This window comes from Microplitis mediator, chromosome 1, assembly GCF_029852145.1.
Source record: "Microplitis mediator isolate UGA2020A chromosome 1, iyMicMedi2.1, whole genome shotgun sequence".
Classification (NCBI taxonomy): domain Eukaryota; kingdom Metazoa; phylum Arthropoda; class Insecta; order Hymenoptera; family Braconidae; genus Microplitis; species Microplitis mediator.
This window is the reverse complement of record NC_079969.1, coordinates 5182014-5194927: the sequence shown is the minus strand read 5'-3', so window position 1 is coordinate 5194927 and position 12914 is coordinate 5182014. Positions and strand designations below refer to the sequence as shown.

Here is a 12914-nt window from a genome sequence, read left to right as displayed (position 1 = left end):
CACACTGGCACTATTGAAAATTTTAACACCAAATCATTCACACCATCTATACAATAGAAACAACTTTATATGTAAGTAAGTGATCAGAACTAATACTTAGTCATTGCTTTTATTTTGAATTCCTGAACATGCCACCATAATTCATTCATATTTCGTATTTATAAGACCCGCTTTCTATAATTGGGTGAAAATCAGGGCATTGACATTTTTAATCAATGCCAATCTGTAATAAAAAATTTTAGTGGGGATTTATTGAAAGGCATAATACTTTTTCTCAAAAGTGCTATCGTATCTTTTGATAACATTAAGTTCGAACGTTCTACTGTACTACCATAGTGATAAAGACGGCGATAATGAATTAAGACAGAGCTGAAAAAATGATACTCAGTTACTTTCATCACCGTCTTCGATCAGTATTGGTTAATTCTGGTGGTCATAAAGTTTTATAAAAAATGCACTGTGGCACAAAGTTCATAACATTTGTCAACCCTAAAAAAAAGTTGTTAAAATTTAACAAATTATACAAATGTGATTATCATGGAAAAAATATTGTCTATGGTTGTAAGCAAAAAAAGGTCAAATATTATGACAGTGAGTATAAGTATTCAAATCTGAAGCGAAGTCATTTCATGTTTGGATGTTAAATTTTTTTTTTTCTTTACCTTTTTAGTTTCACAAAATTCATTAGCTAGTCGTATAAAATTCAGTAACTTCTATAGATTAGTCAGTGCATATAGAAAGTATGGACATCAGAAAGCAAATATTAATCCGATAGCGCTAACAAGGCCATTAAATTTAATCGAATTAGATCCCAAGAGATATGGCCTTGAATTAAATGACATTGTGAGTTTTAGTGGAATATTAAATACTTCGAAAACTGAAGGAACTGTTAAAGAGGCTGTAGAAATTCTTAATAATATTTATTGTAATTTTATTGGTGCAGAGTTCAATTACCTCGAGGTAAGTTATGCTGTGTATAAGATTAAGATAATGTTATGAATTGATAACAAAGCTGCTCTCAAAATAATTCGTTCCGGCTATAAGATGAGAGCTATATTTAGTCGATAATTTTATTTGAATAACAATTATGAATAATTATGATCAGACGTCAATGGATGACGGTTTCGAGAGGTGGAAATTTTATGTAGTGAAAAAAAAATTAATCTATAAACTAGATCATTATGTTATTACAAAAAAACAATTTTTAAAAAAATTATATTTTTGGAATAACGCAAGATCGACTTGACTGTAAATTTTGACAATACAGTGGAGTCTCTCTAACTTTGACGGAGACGAATCTAAAATTCCAGGAATCAAAATTGTAGAAGTACCCCTTCTTTTTACTAGAAGACGTGACTTAAAAAAAGTGTGATTCAGTCGAAACGACCCACGAATTCTTAAATTTTAAAGGTTACGTTTTTCCAAAATTAATATGTCAATTTTATTGTTGTTAAACTTCTTAAATAGAAAATCAATTTTTCCAGTAAAACTCATTTTTCATCGAGTAATAAGTTTTTTTATTTTTTTAAAACGATTTTCGCAATATTAAAGCTTATTTAACTTAAATGTTTATTTACGTACACGAATTTAGGGTTAGAATACTCAGTTTACGCGCAACGCCTATACGCAGAACCGCGCTTTACCTTTGCGCATGTACAGTTGAGTGACAGAGTGGGAGAACACTTCTCCTACTGTCGGAGGAGAAATGAAGGGAAGTCAAAATTACAGAACGAAAACGTTATAGAGACTCTATTGTACATAATTTCTTTGTTAGAATAGAGTATTAATACTTCGGATAACCAACGTCGGTTGGAAACACGATTTTTAAGAAATAAACTAAATTTTATACCTTTTTTTGAAAATTAATGTGTAAGTATCGATAAATAAATTACTTTGATTAGAAACTCCGATAGAATCAGATTAAAACCAATTGAAATTTACACTATACAAATTATTTTCCGATCGAAAAATTTCAATTGGATTCAATCGGGACATAATCGAAAAAGAAAGTATTGTTTTCTCATTGAGTCCGATTGGTTCATTCGTCAATCGGAACATTTGAAAATATTCCGTTTGTCTGATTGAGTTTCAATGAAATTCGATCGGAGTTCTTAATCAGAGTAATTTTTTGGTTTTTTATTGACACAGACTCAAGAAGAACGAGAATGGTTTGCCGAACAAATGGAATCTTCAGAAAACTCAATTGTAGATGGCAAAACCCAGAGGTCAATTCTTATAGAAATGCTTAAGAGTCAAGCATTCGATGATTTCTTGGCAGTTAAATTCGTTACATTTAAGCGATACAGCGGAGAAGGGGCCGAATCAATGATGGCATTTTTGCATGAATTTTTCAAACTAACTGCCCAAAACGAACTTGAAAATATTATATTATGTATGCCTCATCGCGGAAGGCTTAATGTTTTAACAGGAATGCTGAAATTTCCACCAGAAAAACTTTTCCGTAAGATCCGAGGTCTTCCAGAGTTTCCGAATGGTGTGCAAGCAACCGGAGATGTTCCAAGTCATTTTATATCATCGATAGACTTAGAAGTTGATGCTAAAAAATTTCACGTCACAATGTTATATAATCCTTCGCATCTGGAAATTGTTAATCCTGTTTCCATGGGTAAAACACGTGCCGTTATGCAAGAAATTAAAGAGGGTGGATATTCTGATGATCCCAATTCACAGTGGGGTGACAAAACTCTTAATCTTCAGGTGTGTTATACTTTAACCAAGTATTTTTTTTTCTAATAAATTATTTTCTGGCACACGGAAAAAAAAATTGGTAGCTGCGACTGATTAATTTTCAGTAGCAGCTACCAAAATAAACGGTGCTGCTACCGATTACTAATTTGTTTCGTCGATGAATGGGCCATTAATGGACCAGGTCTGACCCGAGTATCATCCCAGACTTCTCCCAAGGCTGGGCCAAGACTGGCATACAAAATTGGCCAAGGTTTCTACAGTTTGGCCAAGTCTGGGCCAAGCCAGAGCTCGTTTGAACATAAAAACGTTTTTAGTTCATTATCTCTAGTAGACTCTAATCTTTTTTAATAAAATATTATGTTCAAAATCAATTTATACAAGGAGATTGTATCAGTTCTTTTACTCGAGTAGATTCATGGAGATGCGGCATATTCTGGCCAAGGAGTAAATCAAGAAAGTTTAGCTTTAACTGCAGTTCCACATTTCGAAATCGGTGGAAGCATTCATATGGTGGTCAATAATCAGCTAGGATTCACAACGCCGGCATATTGGGGAAGATCTACCCGCTATTGTACGGACTTAGCAAAAATGATAGCTGCACCAGTACTTCATGTCAATGGAGATCAACCTGAAGACGTTGTTCGTGCAACCCGCATTGCTTTTAATTATCAGCGAAAGTTTCGCAAAGATGTTTTTGTCGACATTAATTGCTTCCGACGGTGGGGTCACAATGAACTAGATGATCCTACGTTCACAAACCCATTAATTTACAAAATTATCAAAAGCCGAAAGTAAGAACTTTGTTTAATCACATAATCCTAATTGAAAGAGCTTAAAAAAGACATGAACAAACAAATTAGTCTATTGTACACCAAGAAAGAATAACAGGACATTCCAACGATGCAATGTCTATCCGACTCGAAACCGAGGGCAAACTTTTCTGACTGGGACGCTCCCCTATCCCCTAACCCCTATCAAAAAATCCTTGTAGAAATACAGCCAAGATTCCTATGTGGGTTCCTAGATGGCGTTTTCGGATGGATTCCCATACGCATACTTGTTCACCAAATTTGCATCGAAAGTTTTGACCCTTTCCCGGTCGACCTTGAATCCCTACTCTTAATTTGAATCGTACGTCTTATTCTTAAAATGAGAGAGCTATAGTCTGTTTTCTAGAGAGGGGGCCTGAAAAATGGTAGAAGGGAGCGCTTGCCTATACTGCCACAACTAAACTTTCACTCATACAGCCTTACAACGGACTTTAATTGGCTCCATCCCCACATGACTCACCGATACTCCAAGCCGGGAAAGGGTTAATTCCTGCCCTGTGTAGCAGAATTAAAATTGCTTTTTCTCTTATGGGAAAAAAAAATTAATTTACACATGGGTCAACGTTCCCGCCGACAATTGCAAGAATTCAAACACTCGGTTCTTGATCTAGTAAAAAAAACGTATGCATATCACAATAAAAAGTTCGTCATCATCCGTGTTTTATCCACCCTTGATTTAGGCTTTGAAAGGAAATGGGGGTTGTTTTATTTTCTTATTCTTTCTTGATGTGGAATATACTATTTTACTAGCGAAATTCGGCATCGAATAACTTTTCAAAGTATTGCCGTATAACCTCTTAATAGCTCCAGCAATTTAAATTAACGTAGATCTTTTCAAAAACTAAAAAGATCATTACGAAACTCAATATAAATTTATCTATTCATAATTTATTACTCTAGATCAGTTCCAGATCAGTATCAAGAACAATTGGAAACTCTCAATGTCATAAAAAATGAAGAATGTGAAACAATTAAAACAAAGCATACTTCTTGGTTGAATGATGCGTTGAAACAAACTGATAATTTTGTTCCGCAACCGACTTACTTCACACACCGATGGTCTGGATTTACGCAAGCGAAATCAACCTTGACCAGTTGGGATACTGGTGTAGATTTAGATCTTCTGCGATTTATTATTCGCAAAAGTGTCACTTTGAAAGACGATGTGGTAATATTCAATACATATGAACTGCCCATAGATTTTCACCATAACTTTAACCAATAATATATATTTTGATTTTCACATTTCTTATTAGGATGTAAATCCGACTTTGCTCAAAAATCATATAAAATCAAGATTACAAAAATTGGATAGAAACGAGCCGTTGGATTGGTCTGCTGCTGAAGCAGCAGCTTTCGGAAGCTTATTATACCAAGGATATAATGTTAGATTGAGTGGTCAAGATGTTGGTCGGGGTACATTTTCCCATCGCCATGCAATGATTGTTGATCAAACAACAGGAGGTAATATTTTTTGTCTACTGCGATAGAAAAGTAATTCGAAAAATTTTTAGCTGACCAACAAGTTTGCTTACAACAATTTTTCCTATAGAAATTAACATTCCACTGAATTGTATGGCCGAAGGACAAACTGGTCAAATAGAATTAGCCAACAGTATACTGTCAGAGGAAGCAGTTTTAGGATTCGAATATGGAATTAGTATAACGTCTCCATCAACTCTACCAATATGGGAAGCTCAGTATGGTGATTTTTTCAATGGCGCCCAAATAGTGATCGATACATTCATAGCAAGTGGTGAAACAAAATGGATGACGAGCAGCGGATTGACAATGCTGTTGCCTCATGGATTTGATGGCGCTGGTCCAGAACATAGTTCATGTCGGGTAGAAAGATTTCTGCAGTTAACGGATAGCAAAGAACACGTTCCTGATGGTGACAACGTCAACATGCAGGTTGCGAATCCTACTACGCCGGCCCAATACTTCCATCTTCTTCGGAGACAGGTTTTGAGTTTTCGTTCAGAAAACATTTAAGAGCTTCAGAAAAATCATGTAAAGACATTGATTTATGTTTCAGATGATAAGAAATTTCAGAAAACCTCTGATTATCGTCGCACCTAAGAATTTACTACGGCACCGATCAGCAGCGTCGTTATTGAATGACATGGGGCCTGGGACACAATTCAAAAATGTCATTGGTGATGACAAAGTCGATGAGTCGAATGTGGAGAGGGTTATACTTGTTAGTGGAAAACACTATTATGCATTGGAAAACCAGAGAGAAACAGTCGGATTACGGAATACAGCCATTATTAGGCTAGAAAGTATCTGCCCATTTCCTATAGTAGAATTAAATGAAGAATTAAAAAAATATAGCAAAGCTAAATATTTCATTTGGAGTCAAGAAGAACCACAGAATATGGGAGCTTGGAGTTTCGTTAAGCCACGATTTGAAAACTTATGTGGATTAAGGGTAATGTATCTTACCTTTTTTGACGCACTTACATAAATTGGTGCCAAAATTAAACATTGCGCTGTTATGTCTGTCATGTTCTGTTAATATTTAAAAAATCGCTTCGCTGTAGCGATTAACCGGTGATCAGTTGAAAATTTAGACTACCGTCAAACTTAAAGACTATTATCTTATCAGCGTACTGGTATAGACCTTTTCCGAAATGAATTCGATACTACAGCGACTTGATTTTTGTAGTTCACTACTATGCCGCTTAGCGATTTCATCAAAATGTAAGCTTGTATTGCACTTTTCATAAGAGGCGTTAGCTGCTTGACTTTTTATGATAAATACAAACCATGCAGGTGGACATAACAGCGCACATTAAGAGAATAATAAACATTACGTCGCATTCCATTAACTCGGAATCCCCCCCCCAATATTGACCTCTACTACGAGCTACGCTATCTCCCACCCAAAGCTGTACATTTGTATGTGTCTGTGTAGATTTTTCTGTGCATTATTCATGTCATGTAAAAGCGCATGCGTGTAGTTTACTTTTTAAAGGAGAAGGAGCATTCGATAAGTCGGAATTTCCAGGAAATTTTCGCTCCGTAGACTAACTATCCGAGTTAATGGAATTCGACTGTACTTAAGCTTTTCGGATGCGTGTAGTAATTTTCGTAAAGGCTACAAAATAGTAATGCTGCTTTATAGACCCAGATGACAACTATGAAGTCTTTACTTAGTCCCGAAATCATTCTATTGAATATTAATCGATGTAATAATCTTGTTTTCCAGTTAAAATATTGCGGTCGTGAATCATTAGCAGCACCAACGGTTGGCATTGGTCAGTTACACCAGCGTGAAGCAATAGAAGTAATTGTTAAACCTTTTGTAATAAGATAAAAAAAATTATCCATGTAAGATTACTTAATATATTAAGTATTGTATAGATATTTAAGAAAGGAAATAGTTCGTTGTGACGGTGAATATATATATATTTTTGGATAAAAATGTAATGCTAAGAAAAAATACAATTATTTTATTAAAAAAATTTATCGTTTCGTTATTTTCATAATTATAAAAGGTGTTTCGTTTGATTGTTTTAATTACTATACCACATGTATTGCCATAATGTTTAATTCCTTTTGTAAAATCCAGATGATTGGTTGAGGCTGTAAATATTTTATAATTTAATATTAAATTTATTTACGTATCATCAATTAATGGCCGCCGTTTCTGCCAATCACAACTTTACGACATTTTCCTAAGTTTTGTGACACTTTTTTACGAAAACTAGTGTAATTTAGCGTATCCGCTTTTGGCTCAGCCATCAAACTTATTTTTATTCATTTTCATAAGCACGCGCCACAAACCTTAGGCTCCTATCGCATCGTTGCGACTGTGGATGAATCGTCACTTTATGACCAAGTTACATAAATATAGAAAAATTGATTGATCAATTTTGATATCCCCTATAATACTTTTATATCTGAAGTACATACCTTAAGTAAATAGACATGTCATCAATATTGCACCTTGACCATTCTAGCGGCCATTCGTCGGGTCTCACAAATTTGTTCGTAATTCCATTGCATTTATCGAAAGCATAATACGGTGTATTGTAAGAACTTCCTAAGCTGATAGTCAAAGTTTATGTCATAGATTTCACGGAGGTAATTAATTTATCATTGTAGTAATACTTACATATGAGCGATTTCACGCGCAACAACAGCATAACTACCTTGGAAATGGGGATGTCGTACTACACCTACTATACGTGCTGGCTCATTTTTGCGAGAGTTACTATTATAGATTACACTTTGGTCCGACACACCTTCAAAGAAAGAGAAGCTATAGAATTACTAACGAAATTTATCGTGTCAATGGGATACTAACCATAATATTGACAATTGTAGTATGCATCACAAAATGGTAGGCTATAATAATGAAAACCCAATTAAGAATATAAAAATAGTAATTTATGCTACAGTGCCGCCCCCCCCCCCCCTAAGATATCAAACTCGGGGCTCTGGTTCCAGGAAAAATATTTTAGAGAGTACCCGTTCCACTCTTAAAAGGTGGATCTATTAAAAATAGAAGCATGCGCAGTCTTACTATCTGTAAGTATATCTTTGTGTGGGTAAACAGCTGACTTACAGTAGCGGCTCAAGCGCATGCGCAAGTAAATTCCACTGAGTGTAGTGGGTAAACTGAATTGAGGGGAACTGGTAGTAAAATGAGGGGAAATGATATCTTACAGTGGGATATCTTAGGGGGGGGGGGAACTCTGTACATGTGAAGTAAATGACGCATTATCTAGTGCTCAAAAATAAAACTTTCAGAGCAGCCCTGATTAAGAAAAATTATTTAATCTATGCTAAGTGTATATCTATATATTAGTCGATTCAAATTATTCTAAATCATTTCAAATTGTTTCGAATCATTTCAAATAATTTTTCTTAATCAAGGATGTATTGCAAAACATTAATAATTTGAATACTGTTTAAAATAAATTTAATTACTTAGTCATTCCGATAATAATGTCAAATGAATCATTCGGAAATACTTTTGCTTGTTCCTTTAAAAAATATTTTCTCATATTTTCATTGATGGCATTGAAATTGATATAACTATTATTTGACCTTCTAAATTGATTCTTAGAAAAGTAAGGGGATGAAAATTCATTCTAGAACAGAACATATTAAATGATTAGTATATGCTAATGAATTTCCGTTTGGAAACTTGAAGAGTAGTTTCATATATTAGTAAAATAGTTACATACATTTGGAATTATGACACCTGAAAGAATCAGTTTAATTTTTGGTGATGTAAACGGTCGAAACAACATGTTAACTGCATTATAGTAGACTAATAAGTTTTGTAATGATTGCGATACTGATTCTCGGCTGGAAAAGATCAAAAACGTACACCATCATTACAGATCAATCTTAATTCAATAAAAATTTATTTATTATCTATAATTTAATTCACATAAAACGTTCTTACTTAATTGAAGGCCAGTCTAGAGCGACCAAAATTTTGATATCTATAGCATCGATAGATGAACTTAAATTACACGTTGAAAATCGATCATTTTTTTTATATTTTGTATATTCTAAAAATAAAATACTAATTAATATTTAAATTCACTGACAGTAGTGTATATTTAAGATATGAAGTTTAACTCATTGTAATTTACCATTCTTTTGAACTTCACTTAGAGGAAACGTAACTTTCAAGAGGATATATTTTCTGTCATCTGTTTGTCGTAAAATATAATTGCCGATGAACCCCTCCTAGAAAAAGTTAGAAATGTCAAAATTATTTACTGTTGAGAAAGCACTAACTTCAAATACATTTTTGAGAACGATAAATTTATATTTTTGGCATTATTGAAGTATAAATGAAAAGTAGAAAGAACGCCCTTTCCAATGATGGGTATAAAGTCATAAATTAATTCATTTTTGTTTATTTAATTAACGCTCAAAATTTATGAAAATCAAATTTTACGATTTCCAAAAATTCATAACTCGGAAACTATTGAGTTTAGCGAAATTTCATAAGAGCAACTTTCGTTTTTAAATTTCTCAAAATATCTAAAAAAAAAAATAGTAAATAATTTAAATAATTGATCTCCCGGGTTTTCAAAAGAAATAATGCGATATTCGGATTCTACGGGCCAAAATACATGAAAATATATACGTAAAGGTAATGCAGCGCCTATACTATGAACTTTCGTTGATCAAACACTTGTTAAAACTGATAAACTGTCAATAGGGTTCATTAGTTTTTTCCGTAAAGGTGAATAGTAGTGGTGAACATCTTAATAATTTTCAAAATCATACCATCTTATAATTATCATAATCATCGGAAAATATTGTTATTGCAGCTTTACTATCATAATCTTGAAACATGAAAATGTGATTAAAACTAGAAAGTGCCTGTAACATAAACATTTAAATTATTGTAATTGATGTCGATTTACTTATCCATACAACTAAAATTATTGTTTAATAGTTACAGCTTTCAAAGTAGATTTTTCATAAGTAGTTGCGCAATCAGTTGTGCCGTTGTTATTGCCGAAATAAATAGGAGTGTTTTTATTCGTCAAACCATCAATTTTACGGAGGTTCAAATAAATGAATGGTTCATTAGGTGCTTCTATAGCAATTGGCCAATGATTGTATCTTGTTGAGTACTTTGCGATAACGCGAATTTCAACGAGTTTACATTCCAGCACTGCAAGTTAAAAACTTTTTATGTAAAAAAATTGAAAACAGTTAACTCTGCAGACCATCTTTAAAACGATCTATTGTTTTCTAGCTTAAAGGGCGTAAATATGATTCCAGAAAAAAATTAAATTAATATTGATCGTTGATCAGATTTAGTATCCCGCATGGAAATCTATATATTGTTAAAAATATATAAAAATATATATAGTGAATATGTGATAAATATATGGCGGCAAAAATATATATATTTATGAATATATGTTTTTTACATGTATTGGATTATATATTTTTAATAATATATTTCTTTTTATATAATGTTTTATATTTCTCTATATATATTATCTCATATAATGCTCAATATATTTTTGTCATATATGGATGGTATATATGTAATTTATAAAGTGTAATATAATAAAATTTATATATATATTGACTCATATAATTAGTGATATATTGTCTGTATATAATTGATCATACATGGAAGAACTTATATGTTTAAATCTATGGTTTGCGGTATATTAAAGTTATATTTTTCCAATATATTAAAAATTATATTTTTCTCGATATATTGAAAATTATAGTCTTTATATACCTATATTTTTTTGAGAAGCTGCCCGATAGCATAGAAATGAAAATTACAAACTAAAATGCATGGTTTTTATTATGTAACATACCATAGTACGAAAAATATGTATAGTACCATATATTTTGCAATATATTGGACGTTATATATTGTAAAATATATGAAGTACCATATATTTTGCAATATACTGGAAAACTTATATAAAAAATATACATCATACTGTATATCAATAAATATACTACTTTCAATACAATATATCAATATATAATAAAATATACCAAGATTTATATGCTAAACATACATAAAAAAAGTTATATTGATAAATATATAATTAATATATTGTAGCAATATATTTTTTTTTAATATATTATCATATATTAATACAGAAAAAATATAAATATTATTTTATATATTGTGCAATATATCACATTATAATATTCATATATTTTAAAGTATATTTTTTCACATATAAAGTTTTTAATGCGGGTAAAATCTTAATTATTTTTTTGGGATGAAACCAATATTATAATTATTTTATAAATGAAAAAAAATCTAAGAAATACATATTTTAGTTACCAGTTAAATTTCGTGCCGTGTAAAAATTATAAAAGTCACCACAATCTGAAAAACGATTCGCTTCACTTACTGTACCGGCATTAATCGCAATGAATACCAGCAATAAATATAAAAACACCATTTTCACAATAATTTTAATACAGCGTTAGTCAAAGACAAAATAACTACTTCAGTTTTAACGAAATATAGAATACTAGTTAAAGTAATGATTATTTATATCATTCGAAAACTGATATAAATTGTTTGTTCTCGAAATTAAGACTAAAGTAGAATGCAGTGTTCTTTTTGAAAACTAAAGAAAACCATTAAAATTTATCTTATAAACGATTTTTGGTTAAATATTGGGTTTATAAAATGAACTATCATATGTAGACATTCTCACCTACAGATAAGGTATCAAATTACCTATCAGATAAACTAGACGCATTCATTTAGAGATGAACCAGATTGATATATGAATTCGTCATTAATTTGTCACGATAGAAAGTATTATATTAATTTCATAACTGTGACCGTTATGTAAATGTTAGATATACTCTACGTAATCTTAACTAAATAAAGTTAAGACTTAGTTATTATGAAAATGGGTACACTTATTGTTTAAGAAACATGGAATTTATATAAAAAGTTTTACTAAGTAAAAAAAAATATCCGGACATAGTAATTATTCCTATGCTTACGTAAAAATAACCATGGATATTACATTAAGGCAATTATATATCTGATTAGTTGCAACATGAGATCTAAATGAATTTTTGAATCGAATCAGATTTGGCATATTAGGATATTTTTCTTAGGATTATAAAGTTTTTGCTGATATCAATTTTAGGTCTTATTTTTCACAAATTTTTTTTTCTAAAAGAAATTTATCGAAATAATGATAACCCTGTTTAAAAATATTGATTGAAAAGAATTAAAAGTTATGAAATTCGAATTCTTTTCGATAATTTCAATTGATTTCAATTTTTTTGTTTGTATATATAGATATACAGTTTGCATGAAGTGACCACTTCTCAATTCTTTTCAATCAATATTTTTAATCAGGGAATAATTGCTTCTAAAATTATCGTATGTTCCAACAAATAATTTGTTTAAATCAATAACTAATATCCAATATTTAGTAAACTACGGTATGAATTTGAACACAAATACTAATCTCGCATTCGTTTTGATAAGCTTACAATGGGAAATAAAATTTATCGTTCGGTTTCTACGAGATAATTACTGCCGTCCATGCAGTCGGATAACTATGATGTTATTCAAAAATAGGATATTTATTAACTTTATTCTCATTACGTGTCATGGTAATTAACTCAATATATAATACTATGTTGATTAATAATTGAACTGAATAATTAATGATATTAATGATTGTAGTTAAAAATTTCGTAAAATCACAGACGCGTGTTGTTGGTGGTCAAAATGTATCTGATAGAGAATTTCCGTACATTGTATCTATAAGATATCGTAATGTACATATTTGTGGAGGTACAATCGTCTCAAATCGTTACATTCTTTCAGCAGCGCATTGTTTGATTAGGTAACATATGAATAGTTCACCTTAT

The 12914-nt window shown here is 31.4% G+C and overlaps 3 protein-coding genes across 3 annotated transcripts in view; 2 read left to right on the top strand and 1 right to left on the bottom strand.

Moving 5' to 3' along the window:
- The first annotated feature begins 143 nt into the window (after positions 1-143).
- Positions 144-6994, top strand: LOC130677743 (probable 2-oxoglutarate dehydrogenase E1 component DHKTD1 homolog, mitochondrial). Its single transcript, XM_057484599.1, has 9 exons — positions 144-591; positions 671-960; positions 2149-2718; positions 3121-3500; positions 4440-4707; positions 4796-5003; positions 5092-5504; positions 5578-5973; positions 6754-6994. The coding sequence occupies exons 1-9, from the start codon at positions 453-455 to the stop codon at positions 6859-6861; spliced, it is 2772 nt and encodes a 923-aa protein (XP_057340582.1). The 5' UTR covers positions 144-452; the 3' UTR covers positions 6862-6994.
- On the bottom strand, positions 6941-12317 carry LOC130677761 (uncharacterized). Its single transcript, XM_057484619.1, has 11 exons — positions 11350-12317; positions 9980-10197; positions 9804-9899; positions 9158-9254; positions 8965-9073; positions 8741-8864; positions 8481-8644; positions 7855-7895; positions 7663-7792; positions 7461-7595; positions 6941-7130 (listed from the first exon to the last, which is right to left on the bottom strand). Exons 1-11 carry the CDS (start codon positions 11468-11470, stop codon positions 7094-7096), a joined length of 1272 nt encoding a protein of 423 aa, XP_057340602.1. The 5' UTR covers positions 11471-12317; the 3' UTR covers positions 6941-7093.
- A 281-nt stretch (positions 12318-12598) lies between these two features.
- Positions 12599-12914, top strand: part of LOC130678563 (chymotrypsin-2-like) — a 3299-nt gene continuing 2983 nt past the window's right edge. The window contains exons 1-2 of the mRNA XM_057485847.1: positions 12599-12653; positions 12727-12889. Coding sequence (XP_057341830.1) covers positions 12599-12653; positions 12727-12889 — 218 coding nt within the window. The remainder of the gene's footprint in view (positions 12654-12726; positions 12890-12914) is intronic.